This window comes from Muntiacus reevesi, chromosome 5 (genome assembly GCF_963930625.1).
Source record: "Muntiacus reevesi chromosome 5, mMunRee1.1, whole genome shotgun sequence".
Classification (NCBI taxonomy): Eukaryota; Metazoa; Chordata; class Mammalia; order Artiodactyla; family Cervidae; genus Muntiacus; species Muntiacus reevesi.
The window spans coordinates 106,721,354-106,748,701 of record NC_089253.1 but is presented as its reverse complement, the minus strand read 5'-3'; the positions used below and the strand labels follow the sequence as shown (position 1 = coordinate 106,748,701).

General features: G+C 35.1%; 1 protein-coding gene across 3 annotated transcripts in view; it reads right to left on the bottom strand.

Moving 5' to 3' along the window:
* The window catches only part of CEP350 (centrosomal protein 350), a 153,035-nt gene that overhangs the window by 37,214 nt on the left and 88,473 nt on the right, over nt 1-27,348 (bottom strand). For all 3 annotated transcript variants that reach the window (XM_065936152.1, XM_065936154.1, XM_065936153.1), the window contains 6 exons: nt 21,300-21,496; nt 20,508-20,692; nt 19,953-20,040; nt 13,283-13,429; nt 11,357-11,514; nt 3,005-3,204 (listed from right to left, as the gene is read on the bottom strand). In XM_065936152.1, the coding sequence (XP_065792224.1) occupies nt 3,005-3,204; nt 11,357-11,514; nt 13,283-13,429; nt 19,953-20,040; nt 20,508-20,692; nt 21,300-21,496 (975 nt within the window). The remainder of the gene's footprint in view (nt 1-3,004; nt 3,205-11,356; nt 11,515-13,282; nt 13,430-19,952; nt 20,041-20,507; nt 20,693-21,299; nt 21,497-27,348) is intronic.

Here is a 27,348-nt window from a genome sequence, read left to right as displayed (position 1 = left end):
AAAATATTGGTTCACTGAGTTATTAGGAAGATTTTTTCAAAGATTCACACATTTTTCACACAATATGAAAAGATGACTTTGATATCATCACTCATACCAGAAAAGTCTGGTAAGCAGTCAAGCTCACAACAGGGGAAATAGCATTGCTAAAAACCCTAATTTTCACTTAAAGTTTTAATTTTATTATCAACAATAAACACTATCAGTTGTTTTTCTTGAAAAGTCAGAGCTGCTTCATTTATTTCTGAAAAATGCTTATAAATGCTCAAGACTGAATAACCATAGTTTGTTGATCATTTAAGTAAAAATGGTACCACATGAAAAAAATGGCTAGTTCAGCCTGCAAATCAAATAACTAGCTTTTCTTCAAGATAAACATCATGCTTTGGCAAACACAAGTGCTTTATGAATATTTCCTATTTGGTCACACAAAATATTAAAAAGATATGTACACAAAGTTGAGATTCAATAATTAATATTTAAATTAATTACATAAATGTTTTAAATTACATAAAATTTAAGAATGGCCTGCTTCTACTGTGAGTACAGGGTCGTGAACAGTAGGACAAGCATTATGTGATTTGGCTCTACTGCCTTGATTCATATTAATGCATCAACAATTTTACCCACCATTATTTTTATACTATCAGTATTAGCTGACACAGTAAAAAAGGCAAAACAACATGTCAGTATTATTCAGACCTTCTGAAAGGATCTCAGAGACCATGGACCATACTTTAGGAATTATACTTGGCAATGGAATTGCTAAATTACAGGGCAAACATACCTGGCCCTATTATTTTTATTATTTTATTGATGATTTTTAATGCCTCACTTTTCAACCTGTTTTTCAAAGTAGGTTTAACAATTAACACTTATACTAGCAGTTCTTTGCTCCACCTATAAACCAACAGGTTTGATGGGTGTTTTCAATGGGGTGAATGATGGCTCCCCAAAAGATAGGTCCATGTCTCAATCCCCAAAACCTGTGAATACAATCTTATTTGGATTGCAGATGTAATGAAATTAACGATCTCATGATAAGATCATCTGGGATTATCTGGGTAGGCCCTAAATTCAATGAGAAGTTTCCTTATGAGACAGAAGAGGAGAAAGACAGACACGGAGGAGAAGACTATGTGAGACTGAGTTAAAAGCAGATGCAAGGAATGCCTGTAGCATACCACCAGAAGCTGGAAGACAAAAGAAAGAACTGTGTCCTGGACCCTTTAGAGGGAGCACACAGTACTGCCAACACCCTGATTTTGTACTTCTGGCCTCCGGAAGTGAGAGAACAATAATAAAAAACCTCCACCAAATTTGTGGGAGTTTGTTAGGGCAGCCCTAAGAAATGAACATTGGCATGCAATGGTATTTCTTTAAGGTTTTATGCTCTGATTACTAATGAAGTTGAACATCTTTTCATGTTTATTGACTGTTTATAGAGTTTCTTATTTGTGAACCATTTGCTCTTTTGCCTATTTTTTTTAATGTGGTTGTCATTTATTATTGATTCACAGGAGTTGTTTATATATTTTTGATACTATTCCTTTGTCTGCTGTATGCGCTGCAAACATTTTGTTTTACTTTATGGTGTATTAATAAACACTTTATTAAAGTCGAATTTATCTATCTTTCCTTTTATGATTTTTATCTTATATAGCATATGAAAGAAATCTTTCCATCCCCTTGATGTCATAAAGATATCCTTTTATATTGTCTTCTAGAAGTTTTACAGCTTAAATTTCACATTTACACTCTTCTCCCCCACTTGAGATAGATCTTTTCATATTGTCAGGTAGGGACCCAACTTTATTTTCACCTTTCACATAATTTATTGGAGATTCACTCCTTTCTTCACTAGTCTCCTGAGTTAGCTGTATAAGAAATCAACTTTCATATACTCACAGGTCTTTTTCTGGGCTATTTGCTTAACAGTCTATTTGTCTATCTCTGTTAACAAAAATCAGAAGCCTAGCAAGATTTCTTTGCAAGGTTTGACAGCTCCTTAAGTTCTTGCATTGTTTTTTAGTCCTTTGCTTTTTCATCTAACTTTTAAAAGGAACCTTTTTAAAGGAAACTGTCAAAGCTTGCAAAGAAATCTTGCTAGCCTTCTGATTTAAACTGTCTTGAATCTATCAATAAATTCATAGAGAACATCTTTATGATACTGAATCTGTCATGAATATGGAAAAGTTCTATTTATTTTGGTCTTCTCTAATGTCTCCTAAGAAAATTCTAAAGTTTTCTCCATAAAGATCTTGTATACTTTTTAAATTTATAAATGGCATCTCTTTAAAAAATTAAGATTTTTCTAACCAATTTCTGCTTATCTGTAGACATGCAATTGAGTTTTATTTATGGACTGTACATCCAGCAACTTTTTATCCCTCATTAATTCTAATAACTGACATGTAAATGCTGGATTTTCTATGTGCACTGCCTTCTCATCTGCAATAATGAGAGTTATGCTTCTTCCTTTCACTCTACAGGTGAATATAAGCAACTGTGATCTCCAAACTCAAAGGGAAAACTTTCTAAGTTTTATCATTAAAGTATGAAGTCTGTTGCAGGTTTGGTTTTTTGTTTTTGTTAATAAACACCCTATATTGGGTAAAGAAATTTTCCTTGTATTGCTAATTTGATTTGAGATTTGTTTTATTACAAATGCTTTTTTGGATTTTATTGTGATTTTTTTCTGAATTTTTGAGATACATGTACTTTTTCTCCTTTAATCTTTCACTACATTATCAATTTTAGTATGTGTTAAACCCTACTTGGTCCCAGAATAACTTATTTCCATTTCATGGAATTTACCCATTTGTTCTAAGTTTTCACATATATTAGCACACAAGTATTTACAATATTCTATTTCCAATTCTGAAGCATTTATAGTTGTATCACCTTCTTCACCCTTAATCATTCATATTTTTTAAGATAATGAAGTAAATCTTTCATTTATGTCAGGCTTTAGAATGCAGTCTGGACAGTTAGTATTTATTACCTTTCTGTTTGGTTCTCTGGTCCTCCAGCTCTTTCTTAGGAGTTTTAGGTTTTATCAATTCTTTGTCCCAGGCAGCCAAAGCTTGTTTTTCCATTTGACGAATTTCTGCTTCCTCTGCATCTAAACGTCGCTTCCACTCTAATAGCTCTTCTGCATGCTGTCGCCGCTGCATTAGCTTTTGCTCTCGTTTTGTCAGAAACCTATGGTCACATCATGAAGAATAGTGAGAAAACAAATCTATAGGCAGAAATCACTTAAAGAGGTTTATTATTCATTATATAATCAACAAACTGCATAATAACAGGACATTCATAATATTTCTCTGAAAATAGTTTTTGAGAAAACAGAAGCTTTGTAAGTGATCTTATTCAGGAAATGAGAGAATTTATGTTCTATTTGTAGTTAACTGTTTGGAAGATTAGCAAAGGAAAAACAGTCGTAAATTCAGAAAAAAATTTTTTCAGAATATTCAGCCAACCATGACTGATAGTACTTATATATTCATTCTTCATAGGTGGTTCTTTTTTCATAACAGAAGGTATAAAGAATTTATTCTGAAGGCTCAGACCAAAAAACACAAACAACAAACTCAAAACAACAAAGACCAAAACAACAACAACAAAAACCCCCAAAATCCCAAGCAAGCAAGCAAACAAAAAACATATTCTTGTCCCTTTTTGACCTTTATTTCAAATTCAGTCTGGTTTTGCTTCAGGTATAGTGAAGCATTACCTGGGAGATGCCATGTCAAGTGAAATCTATAGTTTTTCATGGAGAGAAACAATGAGCACCACAATCAGATGCCTTACGCATAAAACATAACTATTTATTTATTTGAGTTAAAAAAAAGGATGCACCAAATCCTCAAACTTCTCAATTTAACCCAATCTCTGAAATTAGACAGCCTAACAGATCTTGGCTCCCAAGGGTTACAGTATAGTATTGATTTAGGAAAAGTTATTTGAGAAGCTAAAGAGCTTCTATTAAGCTCTCCTCAAACGTAGATGCCACAGCTAAATAAAGGGGGGCTGCTCATAGTACGAGTGTTAGGTCTGTAGTGGCAGCTAACGAACAAAAGTTCACTCACACATCCCACACACACTTAGCAAAAAGCACAGGAACGGCCCCTCTACTTTCTGGACAATCAGCATGGCAAACAATTGTGGGAACAAAAAGGTAAAATCTATGGGACACTTGACAAGAGGCCCCGAGGCTGTTAGAAAAAAGAAAGAAAGAAAAAAAAGGCAATAAAAACAAGCAAAAAGAACAGAGCATGCTCTATCAAAGAGTGCACTGAAAAAGGTGCAAAGTTACCTGACCAACTGGTTGTAGATATACAGCTGGAATTTGGGATGAAGGTTGGGAAAACAGACACTGAGAGAGGCCCAGTGATGAGACGTAAAGACAGAGAAGAAGTAGTGAACAGGAGAGCAGTGTCTACAAAATAAGGAGGAAGATTTTAAAACCAAGAGATCAAGAGGTAGAAAGAATGAGAAAGGGAAAGCATAAGAGCCAAGCACAGAACTTTAAATATGCTTCCTGAGTAACATTATAAGCCACTTGGTTAAAGCAAGTGCTATACTTTGTGTGACATATAAAACATTTGCTTTTATACATCTTACCAATCATTTCTGAATATACGTGTCTTTCTTCTCAGATGCTGCTTAATCATCATCTATACTTTCAGGTAAATTTATTTGTGAGTAAAGTAATGAGGAGTGTGAAGCTAAATGACTTTTTTTCTCATAAGCTTTAACACAGAGTACAACAATCATGGCCATGAACCTAGCATATCAGCAATTCTATACACATACGTAATCTTAAACAAGTAATTTTTATATCTGTGTCTTATCATATATTTTAAATTTGAATTTAAATTTAAAAAGCACTACATTTGCCTTACTTAACTCACCATCATAATCTAGCTTGAAAATAGTAATATAGTTTAGAAAATCAATTTATAGTTAAGATATCTTGTTTACATCTACAACATAAAACTTACTGCTAACTGAACCTACTGGAGCTATCTTGCTTTATATTTAACAAAGGCCCATTTAAACAATAATACTGGAATATAATACCCATTCTATATTAGGGTGCATAGTTAAGAATAAACTAAGTAGGAATTCCCTGGGAATCCAGTGATTAGGACATGGCACTTTCACTGCTTCACTGCAATGGCCCAGGTTCGATCCCTGGTCGGTGAACTAAGATCCTGCAAGCCGCATGGTGTGGCTCCCCCACCCCGAAAAAGATATAATAAACTAAACTAGTTCCAATAAATACTACCAGTAGTTTAAAAGAAAAAAAAATCATGCTGTGGACAGTTCAATCATAAGGTTAAAAGTAATAAGAAATCCCATATGTTAAACTTATAAAAGTAGGAAAAAAGCACTAGTTTCGCTCTCTTTAAAAAAAATTTTTAAATAGATCATTGTATATGAAAAGATACATAAGTCTAGTAATAGGTTTAAAAAGGTTAATTCTCTTTGACAGAGCATGCTCCTGCTCACATGCACACAGTAACTTGTAGATTAAGGCCAACACTTATTGCCTTGGAAGAGCAAGGAATAATATATCAGTAAGTCACAGAAGTGAGAAAATCTAGGTATGAATCCAGTCACTCATCTGGAATTTTAAAAGTATGTAGAATCTTGACTACATGTATATCTTTAGATAACTACATGTATAGATGATTTCAAGTCTGTTTCCCCACATATAACTTAATATTCACTTTCTCTCTCTCCCCCCCTTCTTTCTCTCTATTGTTTCTGGATTGCCTTGATTTTCTGCACTGAAGTGCAAGGAAAAACAATTTTACCAGCTTTCAATAAAACACTGCACTCTTCCTTGCCCCTCTTTATGAATGTATAATAAACTTATTTTGATGCCAATTATCAAAATATTAAGCAAAAACAAATGTACTTCAAAAAAGATTCAAAACTTCTATTAATAACATTCAAATATCACCCACCCTCTTAAGTATATAATAGCTAAATGCATGCATGACCTAGTAGAAGAAGTAGAATATTGGAACATGTGAAATAAACTGTAAAAAAAAAAAATACATATTAAATGTTTTTGTTCAATTCAATATAGAGAATAATAACTTTCTCTCTTAGAACAAATACTAATCATTTACTTCTCATTTACAAAGATTAAAGCATATTCAAAAGCTCTAGGGTAGAAATGAACAACAAAAGAAATGCTAAAAAAAGAAAGCAGTATAAGAGATAGTGTTAACAAAAGTTTAAAGTTGGAATTTCTTCCCACAAACATGTTCCTTACTTAATATACATATATTCTAGAATTCAAGAGGGTCCTCCAAAAGTTGATTAAAATTGAGATAAAAGCAGTAATACTTCACACTAGAGTTAAAAATCCTTCAAGATGCTGCACAAGTAAGAAATAAACAAAAGTGTGAATGATGGAGACACAAATGCCTACTCATAGAAAATGCCACTGATACACCTTATGGCTGTTGTCAAGGCATTCCTCAACAAGGCCTCTGGTGGTTACAGAACACTGGATGAGGATGAGATATATGACAGATTTAATCTAGTATGGAAATAATGTTCCTATAATGCTTAAGCCTAAGAAATTCAAAAGAAAGTCAAAAGACTCTAAACTTTAGGCATGCAGCTATTGAACCTTAGTAATCAGCCACTGAGCACTTTCCCAGCTTCAACAAATACTATTTAGGAGGTCAATTTCTACCAAGACAACTTTAAGTTAAAAAAAAAAAAGTCACAAAATTGAAAACAGATATGTTAACTTAATTTTCACTATAGCTGGCTGAAGTCCACAGGGCAGGGTTCTAGTTCGAGCTCTGCCATTACGCTACCTGTGTGACCCAGGGCAAGGCACTCAATCTCTACTGGCCTCAATTTCATCCTGTAGAACCAAGAGAATGTAACAGATGACTTCCCTAAAATTCCCTAGTTTCAACATTTTATGATTCTTTCTTCATTTAAGTACCTTCTCACACTATTTGAAAAATACATACCTCAACACATTGCTAGACCATATGACATGAGAACCCTTTTTTCCCACTGAGCTAATAGTGCATTGTATTCCAATAGATTCTAAAACTGTTACAATTTGAAAGAGCGGAATTATGATCTAAATTTTAAATAAAACTTTCAGTTCTAAAGTCATCTGATTCTGAAAGATATTAAACAAAATACAAAACCTAACATCTTAAATTATTTTTTTTTCTGGATCTAAACAATTATTTAATTCTATATTGTTTCAAGTAAAAATGAAACAGTGCTCTTAATTTTAAAATGAATCAATTCTTTCATTTCTAATGATATTCAAAAAAGATAAATGAGCATATGGATAGTATTGACATAAAAGAAAACACAGTCTATTCTTCCTACAGAAAAATCTATTGAATTGTTTAATAATCTGCATCTACTGTACTTAAATAAATGAAATAATACAGGTGCATTATCCCTAATCTAGGAAGTAAAGGGAAAAAAGAGCATATTATTAGACTATCAGTATTTATCCATCCACTACACTTAGTCTAAAACTTTCTCTAAGAAAACTGTATATCTAATTTAGGCAATGATATTTAATACATTGCTTAAATTTTTAATTCAAATATCTTCTTTAATGGAATAGTGCAAATCCGAAGTATTTAATTTTGAACTCATCAAGAAAAGCTCTGTGATATGTACTCTTTTCAGTAAAAATTTCTTCTCCTGAGTTTCCTTAGCATTAGACTTATATACGTTACTAATGGAATCTGATATTTATTCTTTTTTCCACCTAGACAGTAAGCTTTTCAAGAGCAGGGTTATGTTTGATTCATCTTCACGTCCCTCAGAACCTACTATATTCACACAATTCTCAGTAAATAATTGCTGAGAGAATAAGTATACAATTAATAAATAAAGAACAAGCTGCTGTTAACAAGTGAAAGAAAAAGTGCACTATGTCCTATTTTAACACTTCATGAGGAAGATAACATCATTCTTTCAGTGTTTCATTTGCTCAGTAATTAATTTTCCTAAAACAGAATGTCAACTTAACAGGAAGTCACTGCATGGTTTTTCCCCACGAGTATCTGTTTCACAACTTTATACTGTAAATAATACCCCTCACTGCAGTAAACAAAACTCAGATTTCATTTAGTTAATTATAAAAAAACTGAGGGCAAGACAGTGTGGCTTTTGCAAACATACTGATATTTTCATCGTAACTAACTTTTCCCAAAGTTTAAATTTCTTTTGCTTTTCACTATATTGAGAAATGGAAATTATTTCTAAAATGTCAACATGTTAAATAGGTCAAGAAAAGCCACAGATTAGGAATTTTAACAAAGGTGTTATTGTTTCAGGGAAACATTAATGAAGGAAACCTTTAATTGTAGCCAAGAACAGTTTCAACATTTCAGAAAAAATATTTATCACAAAATCAAAGTTCAAAGAGTAAACAATAAGCAGTAATACATAATGAAAAAGTTCCACCCAAAGTTATCTTAACTTATTGAGAAGGCTGACTATTTTCTGACAGGTATTTTATATTAATAAAATAGTAATCTCTTGGAAGACTGCCTTTTCCAATCTACAAAACAAAAAACAGTGCTTAGTAGCAAAGGCGTAAATGATTTTATTAGTTATTTACTGTAGCAAATGACTACCAAATTAACTCATTCTATTTATTGAGCTGACATCCCAACATTGTTGAAGGAGATTGAACTCTAAAGCTTTGGTAATCTGAATAGTATTCAAAAATTAGTTTTCATATTACAGTAGGGGTTTAAACTCCATAGGTCCACTTACATGTGGATTTTTTTTTCAATAAATATTGTAGTACTGTATGACTGTGGTTGGCTGAATCCGAAGATGTTCAACTGCAGATACAGAGGAACCACGTATATGGAGGAATCACAAATATTAAAAAGCAGAGACATTACTTTGCTGACAAAGGTGTGTATAGTCAAAGCTATGGTTTTTCCAGTAGTCACGTATGGATGTCAGAGTTGGACCATAAAGAAAGCTGAGCGCCGAAGAACTGCTGCTTTTAAACTGATGTTGGAGAAGACTCTTGAGAGTCCCTTGGATTGAAAGGAGATCAAACCAGTCAATCCTAAAGGAAATCAGTTTTGAATATTCATTGGAAGGACTGACGCTGAAGCTGAAACTCTAGTACTTTGGCCACTTGATGTGAAGACCTGACTCACTGTTAAAGACCCTGATGCTGGGAAAGATTGAAAGCAGGAGGAGAAGGGGACGACAGAGGAGGATGAGATGGTTGAATGGCATCACTGATACGATGGACATGAGTCTGAGCAAGTGCCAGGAAGTGACGGACAGGGAGGCCTGGCATGCAGAAGCCCATGGGGTTACAAAGAGTTGGGACATGACTGAGCAACTGAACTGAACTGATCATAGAAGTTATAGGTGAATTTTCAACCATGTGAATGGTCAACATTCCTAATACCTCTGTCCCTCACTGTTCAAGGATCAACTGTACATTGTTCTAGAGATTTAAAAAAAAATTACATAACAATAACCTCCCTTTTTAATGCATTGCTAGTTTTGAAAAATACACCTCTTCATCCTCAAATTTCAGGATCATCTTCCAAACAATAAAGCTAATTTCTTTGCTGTCTTTACCCCATCCCTTCCATAAACACAGAAGTATTGTTTCAAATAATAAATCAAGAAGTCACTGAATGCTTCAAGGCCTATTCTCTTTGACAAATTTCTCAAAAAGTTATTGCAGTAGTTGACAAAAGAAGGGAGAGCAATGTTGCAAAAAATTCTAGGTGTTTAATATTTGGGGCTCTGAGAAAATAACACAACTTAGAACAAAGTCAATATATTCAACTTTTGTTATTTAGGGTTTTTAAAACCTTAACAAAATTGGAAATAAACACCACATAAACTGACTAATCTTACAAGCAGAATAAGCAGTTCCTTCCACAGATGTAATTAAAATTATTAGAATATTATTCATAGAGACCAGCAATGAAGATTTCACTGGTATAGACAAGCAAGAAATCAACGAAGAAATTTCCCATGAAGCTTTTCTTCCTCCAACACTTATGATCCAAAGGCATTTAAGAGGCAGATAGAAAATGTTTAATCAGTTATGAAAATTTATGAGATAGATTATTCTGAATTAAAGATCCCTGGAGCAATACAGTATGCCCACATAGGCTACTGGAAAGTTTTTCAGGAAAGGAAGCAAGAATTCCTACTTGGATACGTCTTAATTGGTCTAGCCCATGGAAATCTCAGAAAAGGCATTCTTATAAAAATTGTAAACATTCAGTTTTCACTCCCTTATACTTTTTATTTTAAAAATTTGTGTTTATTCTTTAAACTTATTTTCATAATCAATTTAGGTATTTTTAAGTTGTGAAATGCCAATTTTAAGTTACTAAAATGCAATTTCAATTAAGCAATGAAGTGCCAGTGTACAACAGTAAGATTTGACTTAGGAACTGCTTGACTGTTCAGAACCTAAATCATAAGCTTATATCACATATAAACATAGAACATCATTAAATTTGGCGAAGGGTAGTATACTGCCAAAGAATATCAAGGTACAATTTAAGTTCAATCTGTGGTTCAAACTGCTAACATAAAATAGCAATCAACAAAAATTTTAAAGGACCTCTCTTCCATATTTAAAGAAGGTAGAAAATAGTCTACCAGCAGCTACTTTATAAGTATATTTAATTAAATGTACATGCAAAAAAGTAAACTGTCAGGTAAATATCATTGGTATGGTCAAAGCTGGCATACGACTGAGCTATATCCAAGTAGTAGTAGCTTTCTCCAAGAGTCTTTAAAAAATAATACTTAGAAATATTTTAGAAGAATGGTGGATAGCCAAATCATTCTACATCCCAGGAGAATTTCAGACTTTATGGTTTTAACTGAGCAACTCAGAATCACTCACAAGTTTAAGAGTTCACTCTTCTACTTGAGTAAGCCTGAGAGTTGTCAGAGTCACAGGATAAGATCTCAAGCTGTACCACTGAACTGTTTTCCCAAGTTAGTGGACATGTCCTCGGATTTCAGAAAAGATAAAAATTTCACACTTACTCATAACTTTTAATAAAAGCAAGGAGAAAACATTATCATGGGTATATCTGCAAATACTACTTTAGTTTTAAAATAAGAAACTTGGCTACATTTAAAATAGAGAAAATTTGCCTTATAAATATGGTCTATAGTTAATTGACTTCCAGGATGACTTAATCTACTAAAATGCAACTGAAGCCATAAAATATTATGTTGTATCAATCTAATCTAATGAAGAACATTAAAAATATTATTTGTTGCTACTACTTTCAGTGTAAATGAGATATTTTTAAAAATGAATTACTTTTCATCCATGCGGCTTCTCATTTTCTTCAGTTTCTGCATAATGCTGCTTGTTTCACTGCTGGAGATTGAAATAGGGGAAGGACTGCGGGTCTCCAAGTCAGTTGGGGCAGGACTGGCTGCTTTATTATCCTTTGTATCATCATCACTATGAGATTCCTGCAAACAAGGGGGTAAAGTGTTATACTGGAATTTAAGATCTCAAACTGATTTAAACACTGTCATCTCAAAATTAATTTATCTTCTAAACAGTATTTGTAAAATAGCAAAAATTAAGGTATTACTTAAAGGACAAAATTATATCACACAAGTAAAATGTATATATATGTCCTAACACAGTCCCTAGATTTGTTGCTTAGGAGGAACAAAACCTGAATAGCAATGAGCATGCCTAGCACCAGACCTTGATTTCTAAATAAGTATCCTCTTTGGAGAAACAGCTGAAACCAAGGTTGAGGCAGGAAAAGTAAAAAATGACTGAAACATCTTGTTTCAGAAAATATGAAAGTGCTCAAAGGCTGAGGAGTACATGTCAAGAGGACACAGAAACCGGCCTGAGGGGCTCCTAACGGCTCAACTTAAGAAAAGGTGAGTATCAAAACAAATGATGATAGTAACAGATTTTAATGCTGAGTAAAATAGGAATCCGTGAGTCCATACTGACATAAATAAAAGAATCAATTTAACTCTGATGAAGAACAGGAATCAATGTAGTCTCAAAATACCATCATGCAAAGTACTAATCAATCACAAAGGGAAAGAGGGTTAACTATATAGTTAAGTATGGTAGATGTAGCCTTCACTGTGTAGTTACCCTCTTTCCCTCTGTGATTGAGTCAACATCAACCCATTCCAGTATTCTTGCCTGGAAAATTCCATGGGCAAAGAAGCCTGGCAGTCTACAGTACATGGGGTCACAAAGAGTCAGAGTGACTGAACATGCATGCACACACATCAGTAATGAGATATATCGAAATCAGGTACCACCTGATCGAATGCAGAGAAGAACACAGCATCATATCTGTGATATTCCTGCTAAAGACGCATAAACTGAATCTAATTACGAGGAAGCATCAGACAAACCCAACTTGAGGACCATTCTACAAAGTATCTGGTGTGTAATCTTCCAAAATGTGAAGGTCATGAGAGTCAAGGAACCTTTCCAGACTGAAAGAGACTAAAGATATATGAAAACTAAATATAATATGTGCTTCTGAACTTACCTTTTGATATAAGGAACACTATTGTGACAACTGGAGAAACTTGAATAGTGTTTGCAGATTAAATGGTAGTAATGTGTCAATATTAATTTGTTAGCAACATAACTCTTGCTCAGAAAATCAAAGCTCTTTGTATGTGTTTGAAACTTTCTATAAATTTGAGATTGCTTCAAACTTTAAAGTGTATTTTAAAAATCAAAGCAGTGAATATTAAAGTATTATTTAACTATATTTCTATACAGTCTGAATCTTCCAACACTATACTGACACTTTACAATATTTCAGAATAAGTCCAGTTTTGTTTTTGTCTGAATATCTCCTTTAGCCCTGTATCATTATATAGGACATTAGACAGCTGAAAGAGGTATCACATAAAGAGAAAAAAAAATTAATTCCTCCCATTAATTCTGAAGAATATATTTGGATTGATTAGCAAAAAGCAAAGCTCTTTTTCCCAACTGAGTTTATAAATGGAAAACATTTTGAAACTAATATATGACTTATGTGTCCCGTTCAAAAGAATAATCCATGGGGAAAATAAAATGCGAACTCTCATTTTATATAAAGGCACATACATACAACTTTATCCTGGTGCATTACTATATCATAGTGTTGGGATGAACACACATCCATCATGTAAGGAGGCAGAGTTAGGTGTTAGCAAGCAACATGAGGCAGAAAACAAACAAGAATTTCACATAGTTTACCAATTTATTCTCCCCTGCAGACTTCAACTTCTCCTGCAGTTTTATGGTGGTCTGTCGGATTCTTTCTATCTCCTCCTGCTGTTTAAGAATCAGTTGTCTTTCCTTCCGAGCTGCCTTATTGGCTTCTTGTAGACGTTTAATTTCTGCCTAAGGTTTAAAGATTTAGGAGAGGGTTTAAAATTTAGAGGGGACAAATTCAAACTAGTATTTTAAAAAGAAAATCCAATCATCACATATACAAAACTACATACATAAAGAATTTCAAGATAAAATAACACTGAAAAATTTTTTAGTAGTGAAGGAGGAAAGATCTCTATCCTTGTAAAATAATTTAACATGATTCCTTAATTTAAGTAATTATAACCACAACAGACTGATAATCTCATATCCCCTTTTAAAACTTAACATACCTTTCACATTTTTCCATAGTGCTTTTCAATCGTTAGCTATTTAATAACTGCATATCATGTAAAGTAATTAATATAACCATTATTCTATTGTAAATTCCATCCCAAATAATGCTTTAATGCCTATAATTGTTTCATACCACAGGTTAGTTCTTTAGGAGAGATTCCAAAAAGTAGGACAAACAAGTCAAAGAGAATGAATCATTTTATGGCCCTTAGAACAGTTTTTAAAATTGCTTTCAGAAAAGAATTTTCTCCACATAAAACGCCAACAGAAAACACTTAAGACAACATTGCATCAAACACTCTCCACAAAGGATATTATTTTCTGTTGCTGCTGCTGCTGCTAAGTCACTTCAGTTGTGTCCGACTCTGTGCGACCCCATAGATGGCAATCCACCAGGCTCTGCCGTCCCTGGGATTCTCCAGGCAAGAACACTGGAGTGGGTTGTCATTTCCTTCTCCAATGCATGAAAGTGAAAAGTGAAGGTGAAGTCGCTCAGTCGTGTCTGACTATTAGCGACCCCGTGGACTGCAGCCCACCAGGCTCCTCCGTCCACGGGATTTTCCAGGCAAGAATACAGGAGTGGGTTGCCATTGCCTTCTCCGTTTCTGTCGCTAACAGTGAGCAAAAGATGACACACTTCACCATTAATAATCATTAAAATTTAATGGTTATCCTTTTTTATCATAAATTTTTTGTAATCTGTTTTCTCATCAATAAAGTAAGCATAATAGAGATATGAATAACTTATTATAATTTCTTTAAATCATGTTTGAGAAATTTCGAAACTTCCTGAAAATGCAGACAAGTGCACAATAAACATCTAACTTCCAAAATCCAAAATTAACACCTGTTATAATTCTGTCATATTTCCTCTTAGTCTTAAATTTTACAAAGAACTAAAATATTACAGATAACACAAGTCTGCAATCCCTTACCCCACCCCATAAAGGTAACCACTATCATGGTATATACACTTCCACAGTATATAGCCTTTTAAAATTCTTCTTCAATTATTTGTAGTTAACTGCAAAAATATATATACTGCTTGGTTTGTATAATGTTTTACAATATTTTATAAATAATATCGTACATACATATTTTCAATCTTGCTTTATTTACTAAATGTTGCTTTTATATGTCTCCATGTTGATTTGTCCCTAAATCCTGCATAAAATTACATTGGAGGTGTATATATTTCATGGATCTGTTACTCCTACGGTTAGATGAGGCTGCTGTCTACTATTACAAATAATACTAAAATCAACATCCTTTCACTTTTTTGTCTCCTTGGGCACATGTATAAATTCCTCTCAAGTGCAGTTCTCAAAGTATAGTCCGTGGTCGTTAGGGGTTCCCGAGCTCCTTTCTGGAAACTCTCAAACTATCTTCATAATACTAAGACATTATTTGTCTTTTCACTCTCATGTGTATACAGTGGCATTGTGCACACTTTTAAGAAAATAATTGTATTTTCTAAAACAAAATTAGTGAAAAGAGTAGTATTCAGATGTCTGCAAATCTTTATTGTCTGGCTTGATTTTTTTGCTCTCTGACTTGGGTTTTGGGGTTTTTTAAAAATATTTTACATAGAAGTATAGTTGATTTATAATACTGTATTAGTCTCAGTGTTCAGCAAATGATTCAGTAACACATATTTTCTGCAGATTATTTTCCATTATATATTATTATAAGATATTGAATATAGCTCCTTAAGCCATATAGTAATTCTATGTTGCTTATCTATTTTATGCATAGTAGTTTGTATCTGTTAATCCCATACTGCTAATTTATCCTATCCCACCTTCCACTATGGCTTGATTTTTTTAAAAAAAACACCATGCACTGATAATTTGGAAAATGTTTAGTTCACTCAGTTATGAAGATCTTCCAAATGTTCATATATTTCATTATACAATACCAAGAAAATCACAATTATTATCACTATGATCCTCTAAGAAAAATTCTTTAGTTTTAGGTGGTAGATAGAAGTTTTTACCATCGGCAACAAATACTGTCAACTGTCTTCTTTGAAGTACAAGCACACTTTGTTCATTCTGAGAAAATGACAGTCAAACACCCTACTCTGAATAAACATAGCTGTCTTGGATAACTCTTTTGGGTAAGAATAGTATTCCATGAAAAAATGTGGCTACCTCAGCTTGCAGCTGAAACAACTGCACAAATGTTTTCCCATGAGTTAATCACCTTCCCCTAATATCCAGGAAAAGTGAATTGTAGGCTTCCCATTCCTGTCATGCAGAATACAAAAACAAGTACTCAAACGCCAGCATAGTAAAAAATAATTTTACTAGACTTAATCAAGACATTCTTTAGTGAAATTAGCTTTTTTTCACTGCAAGTGTATGACAGTGGAAGATACAAAGACTACTAGTAGTTTGGTGCCACTGCCTTGATTTGTGCTAAATGAGGCTTCGGCAGTTTTACACAGTTTTACCCACCATTGCTGCTGCACCATTTAGTGCAAATATCAATACATAAAAATGACAAATTCACATCTCACTGTCCTCATGAGAACAGTTTTGATCTCCTTGTCCCATGAAAAAGGTCTAAGGGATTCCCAGAGCTCTACATAACACCTACTGAAAACTGCTACTCGCTTAGGCCCGAGTTTCTAAATCAATTAATGTATAATTTCACCCAATCCAAGACTAGCAGACAGAAAATATTTTTTTAATGGGTTCTAAGTGGGAAATGTTTGTGTCTCTCTTAAGAATAAACCATAAGGTTGTAGAAGCAAACTGTTCACTTTAAAATGATTAATGGTATATTCATTTTTAAATGCTTATTTTATGCTATGTATGTTGTTGTTGTTTAGTCGTAAGTCATGTCTGACTCTCTGTGACCCCACAGACTGTAGCCTGCCAGATCCCTCTGTCCATGTAATTCTCCAGGCAAGAATACTGGAGTGGATAACTATTCCCTTCTCCAGAGGATCTTCCCGACTCAGGGGTCAAACCTCGGTCTCCTGCATTGCAGTCAGATTCTTTACTATCTGGGCTTCCCTGATAGCTCAGTTGGTAAGGAATCCACCTGTTGTGTCCGACTCTCTGCAACTCTATGGATGGTAGCCTGCCAACTTCTCTGTCCATGGGATTCTCCAGGCAAGAATACTGGAGTGGATTGCCATTTCCTTCTCCAGGTACTGGACAGCAGAGATACAGAATGTTACCATTATTGAATGGGTTTTATATATAGTGCACTCTTTTTCCTGCATTGTTATATTTTCTTGCAGAAATATGCTCTATTACATCTATCACTGAAGAAATAAGTTGTTTCCACTTTCCCCTATACAGTGCAAATGCTTCAAGGATATATACCAAGACACAGAAATGCTGAGTCACAGATTATTTGTGTCTTCAAGTTAGCTAGATACAATCAAACTGCTCTGAAAGGGGTTATACCAGTTTCAGGAACTCTCACCAGCTACAGAGAACTTCAGTGACAAAAACTGGAGACCTAAGACAGTTAAGTCTTAAACCTGTCTTAAAACTTCAGATTTAATGCTTCAAACTCAGTCTTCCCCTCAAAGTATCTGCCAATTCTAAAGTAGCACAGACAAAAAGGCTAAGGAATTAAGCCAGAAACCTCTCAACAGCATAGCAGAAATCCTATAGTCTCTTGTGCTGGTAAAAAAAAAGTTAACCAGGCTTTTAGCTAAAATCCCTGCAGGGTCACAATCTAGGCTAGATGCAAGGCAGCAGACTGAGCCTTACTAACATTGTAACCCAATACCGACCCAGATCAGCCCTTGAGTGGAATAAAATGAACAGCTGACCACTCCAAATGCATAGCAGAGGAAAAAACAAATCCTAAGGGAAGATAATATCATTTGGAGCCTTTGCAGTTACTTACACACACTCTCCAGCATTGACTAAAAAAATTACTGGCATACAAAGAAAAAGGATCGTACGATAATAAAAAATAATAGCAGACAAAAGTAGCAGACACACAAATGTCCAAATGATGGAGTTGGAAATAATGAATTAAAAAAGGGGGCTCAGTAGCTCAGTTGGTAAAGAATCCTCCTCCAATCCAGGAGAACCCAGTTTGATTTCTGGGTCGGGAAGATCCCCTGGAGAAGGGATAGGCTAACCACTCCAGTATTCTTGGGCTTCCCTGGTGTCTCAGGTGGTAAAGAATCCGCCTGCAATGCGGGAGACCTGGGTTAGATCCCTGGGTTTGGAAGATCCCCTGTAGAAGGGAAAGGCTACCCACTCCAGTATTCTGGCCCGGAGAATTCCATGGACTGCATAGTCCATGGGGCCACAAAGAGTCAGACATGACTGAGCAAACTTTCACTTTCACTTTTCTTTCAAATTGAATTAAATTCTGTCTCCATGGGAACAAAGGAAAGCAGTAGACAATGGAAAATGGAATCATTAAAAATGTGGAAGGAAAATATTCCTATACCTAGTTAAAAACATCCTTCAAAAATGAAGGTAAGGGACTTTCCTTGTGGTCTAGTGGTTAAGACACCACGCTTCTGCTGCAGGGGGCATGGGCTCAATTCCTGGTCAAGGAACTAACATCCTTCATGCCACAAAGCACAGCCAAAAAATATGGGAAAAAAGAAAAAAGAAGAAGGTAAAACAAGTATATTTTCAAACTAATGAAAGTAGAATTTGGTATCAGCAAGCATACAATAAAATAACAGATTCACCAAAATTAAAAACTGTGTGCCTCAAAGTGTAGCATCAAGAAAGTGAAAACAAGCCCACAGAATAAGAAATTATCTGTAAACTCAGTTTTTTCCTGCTTCACAAAGAGAAGGCTACTGTAATATTGTAAAAAATTATTTATTTCAACTAAGGGAGAATTTTAAGTTATTTTAAAACCTTTTTTTTGGATTAAAAAAAATAACTTCTTAAAAAAAAAAAGTTGAAAGGTTTTTCAACTTCATATGATCAGTGATGCTTCCTCAGGTGAACATTTTTTTTTTGGCTATGCTGTGTGGCTTGTAGGATTTTAGTTCCCCAACCAGGGACCGAACCTGGACCACAGCAATAAAAGCACCAAATCCTAACCACTGGACTACCAAGGAATTCCCTCTATGGCAAAGTTAAACAAAAACAAACTATTAAGTAACACTCCAATATATAACTCAAATGATTAAATTCATAGATTATCCAACATAGCAGCTAGTACCTGGCAACAGGTCAATAAAGGGAAACTAGAATTTATTAAATACTTATCAGGCAATGTGAAACATTTTATATATGTTACCTCATTTAATCCTCACAACCAGCATATGAAATATAATCTCACTTCAATAGATGGGGAGACTAAGTCTCAGAGAGTTACTTAAACTTGACCATGATTACACAGTTGCAACTGGCAAAGCTGGAACTCAAATAATAACAACTAACATTTACTGAACATTTACCTTTGTGCCAAGGTCTGTTCTAAATTTATTATATATACTTACTCATTTATTCCTCTCAACAACAAAGTATGTTATTACTATTATGATCAATTTATAGAAAATGAAACTGAGCCACAGATAAGTAACTTCAAGATTATAAAACTAATAATTGGTAGATCTGAGATTTTAATCTAGGCAATCTGAATTTAGGGCTTCCCTGATGACTTAGTGGTAAACAATCTGTCTGTCAATATGGGTCAATCCCTGGGTCGGGAAGATCCCCTGGAGAAGGAAACGGCAATCCATTCCAGTATTTTTACCTGGGAAATCCAATGGACAGGGGAGTCTGGTGGGCTCCAGTCCAGAGGCTTGCAAAGAGTTGGACATGACTCAGTGACTAAACAACAACAATCTGAATCTAGAGCCTGAATTCTTAACCATGACACTACACTGCCTCTCCAGGATTCAAATCCCAGGTCTTGCTAGGTTCACTAAGCCTAAATATTTGTCAATTTGTAATTCATATATCTTAAAAGTCTATTTAGGGAAACAATGACTAAAAAGTTAATCCAATTAGACTTACAAATATTATAATTTTTAAAATACACATATCAAAACACAATTGTACAATATTTTACAGAGCAAATGAAAGCAGAAGGTTTGACTCAATATTGTATTCTGTTAGCAGTGAAGCACAATCCTAATTTAGAAGAAATACAGTAGGCCATTAAGCAACTCTTGTAATTATAGTAGTAGGCATAAAGAGTGGTTAATAGCAACTAAATCTCCTTCAATGAGATAATAAGAAAAAAAGATTAGGCAAAATAATAGATTTCACAATCTAATTTGTACCCTTTGTTTTTCCTAACATACCTTTTCTTGCTGCAACCTTAAGAGCAAACCACGCTGTTTCTTCCGGAGTGGGGGCATTTTATCATCTTCACCTTTATCTCGTAGATGTCTGTAATCATTCCCATTGAGACAAAATTAGTTTAAATTCCTATTCTAATATCAAGAATTCCCAACCCCTTAAAGTCTTTAAACCATTTAACATTTTCAAATGTAGAAAACAGTTGCTTCATGCAGCAATTCCTATCCCAACCAATATTTTATTGGATATGTGATATAAGCAAATCTTAGACTATGTCCTTTAAATATAGAATAGCTTTGAGAATCTATAACACAATAAAGTAGTTGAGCATAAAATAACAATACAAGAGTCAGTTAAGTGATGGGAGAAATGCAAAGAGAATGTTATATGAGTAGGAGGTCTTGAAAGCAACATGATCCAACGATGATTGTTGTACTTCTAGCTTGAGAAACAGGGTTGATCAAATTAAATGAGGAAACAAAAACATCTTTAAAAACAAAGCATTTCATGAAAGCAGAAACTGAACAGTCAAAATTATGTTCGTTGAAAGAAATTACTTTTTCTGATGCTCTAACCAGGCCAGTTCAGCTTTAGTTTTCTCCTTCAAGGCCTTTTCACGGAGACGCAGGAGTGAAGACTGGTGAGCTGCCCTCATTTCCTCTTCTTTCATATACTGTCGAACCATCTCCATAGTAAATTTAGAGAAGCTGTCTTGTCCTCCTGAGAATGGCATGCTCAGCTCCTGAGTTAGAGAGTTTAAGTCATCTTGATCACTGCCTATACCTTTTGGAACTTAATTAACTTCATTAAAAGAGGTATGCACTTATAAAAATAAATTATGTATACAGAAAGGCTGCCAACCATGTTAAAGAACATTCTTCAAAAGAAAGGGAGAGAGAAAGTAACACTCAACTGCTAATTTATTCACCCAATAAAATTTTAACAAATAACTAGAGGAAGTCAGGCACTGTCCCAGGGATGGTAAGAATTTGTCCCTGTTATCCAAAAGGCTTAAAATTTAATAAGAAGAATTATATAAATGCAATTTTTTTAATGGAATAAAGTGTTGTAAGACTGAAGTGAATGAAAAAGCTAAAGATATAACTTTGGCTCACATCCTCAAAGGTCTTATGTATTATTTCGAGGAATATGTTTATCAGCTACTTTATAAGGAAAGCAAAGCTAAATTTTATACTCCCCCCCAAAAAAAAACACCTCAAATTGGTACCTTAGGAAAAATATTCTGGTAGCTGACAACTGAGTTCAAATACAAAATGATACCTCATACCTTTGAGAGAGCATATCCACAACTATATATGAAGTATCTCCACGGGTAAACTGAAACACACCTTGGCAGAGGACAGTGTAGTCTTTTCTGGCGAAGTTTCTTCATCAGAGTCTTCATGATGGCCTCTTTTCTTTTCCAGGTTAAATCTGCGATGACTCTCAGAAGGTAGTAAAGATCGAAATGATTTTTCTTCTATTTCATCTTCTGTCATGGATTCATCAAATTTCAGGGAATATTCTGTTGCAACAGAAGTTGAATCTAAAAGAATATGGAGCAAGATGTTATCATTACAAAAGTTTCAGTAGATATTCAATTAGTAGCCCCTGTTGCATCTTTACAGGACCATCTAACAAATTAAAGAACTGAACACTAGTAATTAATACGGGTAGAATAATAAGCAAAATTCACTCACTTTACAAACAAGAAACAGAAAAAAACCCAAAAGATCTAAAAATACTAGTACAAGAAATATGGCCAAACTGTAATGTACTTCGTATCTAAAGAGCTCTTATAACTCAATCAGAAAACCAGTCGATGCGGTTGCAGAGTTGGACACAACTGAGAAACTGAACAACAAAGACCCCTACAGAAAAATGAGAAATTGGCATGATACGATGCTTCACAAAGGAAATATTAATGGCCAAAATTAAGTTTTTTAAAAAAGACTAACATGACTAGAAGTCAAAGAAATGCAAATGAAAAAATTGAGAAATTCATCAATCCCATGCTTAATTAAAAACATAACAGCTGTTTTAGATTGGTTCCTGTGTGCCTTTGACATTCCCCCTGCCCTTCAATCCTTTTTTTCACTTCATATTTTCCCTGTATAGTCCTAGAATCAGTCATTTCTCCAAAGAGCTCTGGTTTCTTTTATTGGAGAGTATTTAGAAACCATAATCTTGGCATGGTTGTCCTTATAACTACTGGGACATTGTTGCTTCTCCACTCTCCCTTAGTTGACTGAGCTTCTCATAAATGCAGGTATACTAATCCATCTACACACACACACACACACACACACACACACACACGTTCCTGTATCCATCCACCCATCCAAACATGATCCATACTGATGTTTCTGACTCTGATCCTGTATCACAGGATTCATTCTAGTTTTCCTTTCTTGTATGTCTATAAGACAACATACAACATACAACACTGAGAAATCTATTTCCCACAATTTAACATCCACTTACTTATCTGCTCAACTCCAACAGATACATAAACAACTGTAAACTGTCCATCTGTGAAAAACAAATTTGCCAACTAGAATACAGAGTTTTTATACTATTCTTTTTGTACTTATGCTTACAATTCCCACTGGAAAATACCATTTTCCAAACTTACCTAGGCCAGCTCCTTTTCCCTCCACCCCCACCCCTTCAGTGTGGTTGTGCTATTCATTTGTACTGCACTTAGGCTGATTTGTCACAGACTGCACTCCATCCTGGGGCCTCCCCATTTCAACAAGCTGGTTAGTGTGTGTGTGTGTCTTTAGTTTGCATACGTTAAAGCTTACTCTTTGTAATGTACAGTTTTAGGGTTTTGACAAATGCACATCAGACAGTACATGCTGAACACACAATACCTTACTATGTAACAGCTGTTTCACACTAAAAGTTCTTCTGTGCATCTCTTTGTACTCTATCACTTTGTCTTCCACCTGATACCTGGGAACCATTCATCTGTTTTCCACCCCTATAATTTGGCCTTTTCCAGAATGTCATATAAATGGAATCATACAATACATATGATTTGGGGGCTTTGGGGGTTTGCTAACTGCACTCAGTAAAATTCACTTAAAACTGATTCGTGCTGGTCCATGAATCAAATTGTTCCTTGCTGAACAGGATTCCACTGCATAGATTTAGCAGTTTGTTTATCCATTACCCTCATGAGACATCTTGATTACTTCCAGTTTTTTGGCAATTGTGAATAACGATGCCATGAGCATTGACATATAGATTTTTGTGTGGACTTAAACTTTCAGATCACTAGGTAAATACCTAAGCATATGACTACTAGGTCATTATAAAATACTGTGAATATATCATCCAGAGGCACCATGCCATTTTACATTTTCATCAGTGATGAATTCAAGTTCCTGGGGCTTGGATTTCAGTCATTCCAACAGGCAAGTTACAGTATCTCACTGAGATTTTATTTCCATATAAATATATGATATTGGAGACAATGATATTGAAGACCTTTCCCATGTCTACATGCCATTTGTATGTTTTCTTCAATGAAGCATCTGTTTAGATCTCTGCATATTTTTTAATTGGGTTGCTGATTTTCCTGTTGAGTTTTAAGAGTCTTTTACATATTCTGGAGATAAGTATATTATCCAATATGTGTTTTACAAATATTTTTTTTTTTTTTAATATTATTTTATTAGTTGGAGGCCAATCACTTTACAACATTTCAGTGGGTTTTGTCATACATTGACATGAATCAGCCATATAGTTACACGTATTCCCCATCCCGATCCCCCCTCCCACCATATGTGTTTTACAAATATTTTTTAACGGTCTGTGATTTTTCATTATCTTAATAATCTCTCTCACAGAGAAGAGTTTAAAAATTTTTAATAAAGTACATCATGTCAATTTCTTCCTTCATGGATTGTACTTTTGGTGTTATATTTAAGAAATCATTGCCAAACCAAAGTGACCTAGATTTTTTCTTACTTTCTTCTTCATATTAGTCTTTCAAAGTTTTAATTTCTTTGGATCTTGGTTGCCCCATCAATTCTAGCCACCTTAATCTTCTATAGGCATGTTCACAGTTGGATAGCTCTAATGTCTCATCCCACAGAATCCCAGAAGTCTGAAAGCTTTCCTTCTTCATCCTGTCTCTTGCCCATTAATCCAAACCAGTTATGTCTCTGCTCATACAATCCCATCTGTATTCCGGGCTTCAGCTGAACATGCTGAGGTGGCTGATTAAATCCACGGGCAATGTCTTTATGAAGTAACTGTCCACTCGAACCCTTAGTGTTCTCTCCGGAACTCGCTTTCTCCTTTTTATACAATATGCACAGCCTGAGAATTTTCAAAATCTTCAAATTCTGGTTCTTTTTTGCAGAATAATTTCTTCAATTTATTTCTTCTTTCACATTTTACTATAAGCAGTAATAAGAAACTAGGCCAGGTCTTCAATGTTTTGCTTAGAAATCTCCTCAGCTAAATATCCAGGGTGATCACTTTTAATTTCCACTTTCCACAAAACGTGGTCGACTGGAGAAGGGAACGGCAAACCACTTCAGTATTCTTGCCTCAAGAACCCCATGAACAGTATGAAAAGGCAAAAAGCATGAAAAAAGGTATGACACTGAAAGCGGAACTCCTCAGGTCAGTAGGTGCCTAATAGGCTACTGGAGAAGAGTGGAGAAATAACTCCAGAAAGAATGAAGAGACGGAGCCAAACAAAAACACCATCCAGTTGTGGATGTGACTAGTGATGGAAGTAAAGTCCAATGCTATAAAGAGCAATACTGCATAGGAACCTGGAATGTTAGGTCCATGAATCAGGACAAATTGGAAGTGGTCAAACAGGAGATGGCAAGAGTGAACATTGACATTTTAGGAATCACTGAACTAAAATGGACTGGAATGGGTGAATTTAACTCAGATGACCATTGTATCTACTACTGTGGACAAGAATCCCTTAGAAGAAATGGAGTAGCCATCATAGTCAATAAGAGAGTCCAAAATGCAGTACTTGGATGCAATCTCAAAAATGACACAAAGATCTTTGCCCATTTCCAAGGCAAATCATTCAATATAACAGTAATCCAAGTCTATGCCCCAACCAGTAATGCTGAAGAAGCTGAAGCTGAATGGTTCTATGAAGACCTTCTAGAACTAACACCCAAAAAAGATGTCCTCTTCAGTACAGGGGACTGGAATGCAAAAGTAGGAAGTTAAGAGCTACCTGGAGTAACAGGCAAATTTGGCCTTGGAGTACGAAACAAAGCAGGTCAAAGGCTAACAGAGTGTTGCCAAGAGAATGCATTGGTCATAGCAAACACCCTCTTCCAATAGCACAAGAGAAAACTCTACATATGAACATCACCAGATGGTCAATACTGAAAACAGATTGATTATATTCTTCACAGCCAAAGATGGAGAAGATCTATACAGTCAGCAAAAACAAGACCAGGAGTTGACTGTGGCTCAGATCATGAACTCATTTTTGCCAAATTCAAACTTAAATTGAAGAAAGTAGGCAAAACCACTAGACCATTCAGGTATGACCTAAATCAAATCCCTTATGATTATACAGTGGAAGCAACAAACAGATACAGGGGATTAGATCTGACAGAGTGCCTGAAGAACTAGAGACAGAGGTTTGTGACACTGTACAGGAGACAGGGATCAAGACCATCCAAAGAAGAAGAAATGCAAAAAGGCAAAATGGTTGTCTGATGAGGCCTTACAAATAGCTGAGTAAAGAGAGGCTAAAGGCAAAGGAGAAAAGGAAAGATATACCCATTTGAATGCAGAGTTCCAAACAATAGCAAGGAGAGATAAGAAAGCCTTCCTCAGCTATCAATGCAAAAAAAATTGAGGAAAACAACAAAAAGGAAAAGACTAGAGATCTCTTCAAGAAAATTAGAGATACCAAGGGAACATTTCATACAAAGATGGGCATAATAAAGAAGAGAAATGGTATGGACATAACATAAGCAGAAGATACTAAGAAGAGATGGCAAGAATACACAATAGAACTATACAAAAAAGATCTTCATGACTCAGATAACCATGATGGTGTGATCACTCATCTACAGCCAGACAACCTGGAATGTGAAGTCAAGTGGGCCTTAGGAAGCATCACTATGAACAAAGCTAGTGGAGGTGACAGAATTCCAGTTGAGCTATTTTAAATCCTAAAAGATGATGCTGTGAAAGTACTGCACTCAATATACCAGCAAATCTGGAAAACTCAGCAGTGGCCACAGGACTGGAAAAGGTCAGTTTTCATTCCAATCCCAAAGAAAGGCAATGCCAAAGAATGCTCAAACTACTGCATAATTGCACTCATATCTCACATGCTAGGAAAGAAACGCTCAAAATTCTCCAAGCCACGCTTCAACAGAATGTGAATCATGAACTTCCAGATGTTCAAGCTGAATGTACAAAAGGGAGAGGAACCAGCGATCAAATTGCCAACATCCAGTGGATCATCAAAAAATCAACAGAGTTCCAGAAAAACATCTACTTCTGCTTTATTGACTACGCCAAAGCCTTTGACTGTGTGGATCACAACAAACTGTGAAAAATCCTTAAAGAGATGGGAATACCAGACCACCTGACCTGCCTCCTGAGAAATCTATATGGAGGTCAGGAAGCAACAGTTAGAACTGGACATGGAACAATGGACTGGTTCCAATTCAGGAAAGGAGTACGTCAAGGCTATATATTGTCACCCTGCTTATTTAACTTATATGCAGAGTGCATCATGAGAAATGCTGGGCTGGATGAAACACAAGTTGGAATCAAGACTGCTGGGAGAAATATCAGTAACTTCAGATATGCAGATGACACCACCCTTATGGCAGAAAGCAAAGAACTAAAACCATCTTGATGAAAGTGAAAGAGGAAGAGTTAAAAAGTTGGCTTAAGACCCAACATTCAGAAAACTAAGATCGTGGCATCTGGTCCTATCACTTCATGGCAAACAGATGCAGAAACAGCAGAAACAGTGGCAGACTTTATTTTTGGGGGCTCTAAAATCACTGCAGATGGTGATGGTGTCTGCAGCCATGAAATTAAAAGATGCTTACTTCTTGGAAGAAAAGCTCTGACCAACCTAGGCAGCATACTGAAAAGCAGAGACATTACTTTACCAACAAAGGTCTGTCTAGTCAACGCTATGGTTCTTCCAGTAGTCATGTATGGATATGAGAGTTGGACTATAAAGAAAGCTGAGTGCCAAAGAATTGTTGCTTTTAAACTGTGGTGTTGGGGAAGACTCTTAAGAGTCCCTTGGACTGCAAGGAGATCAAACCTGTCAATCCCTGAATATTCACTGGAAGGACTGATGCTGAAGCTGAAACTCCAATACTTTGGCCACCTGATGCGAAGAATCGACTCATTGGAAAAGAC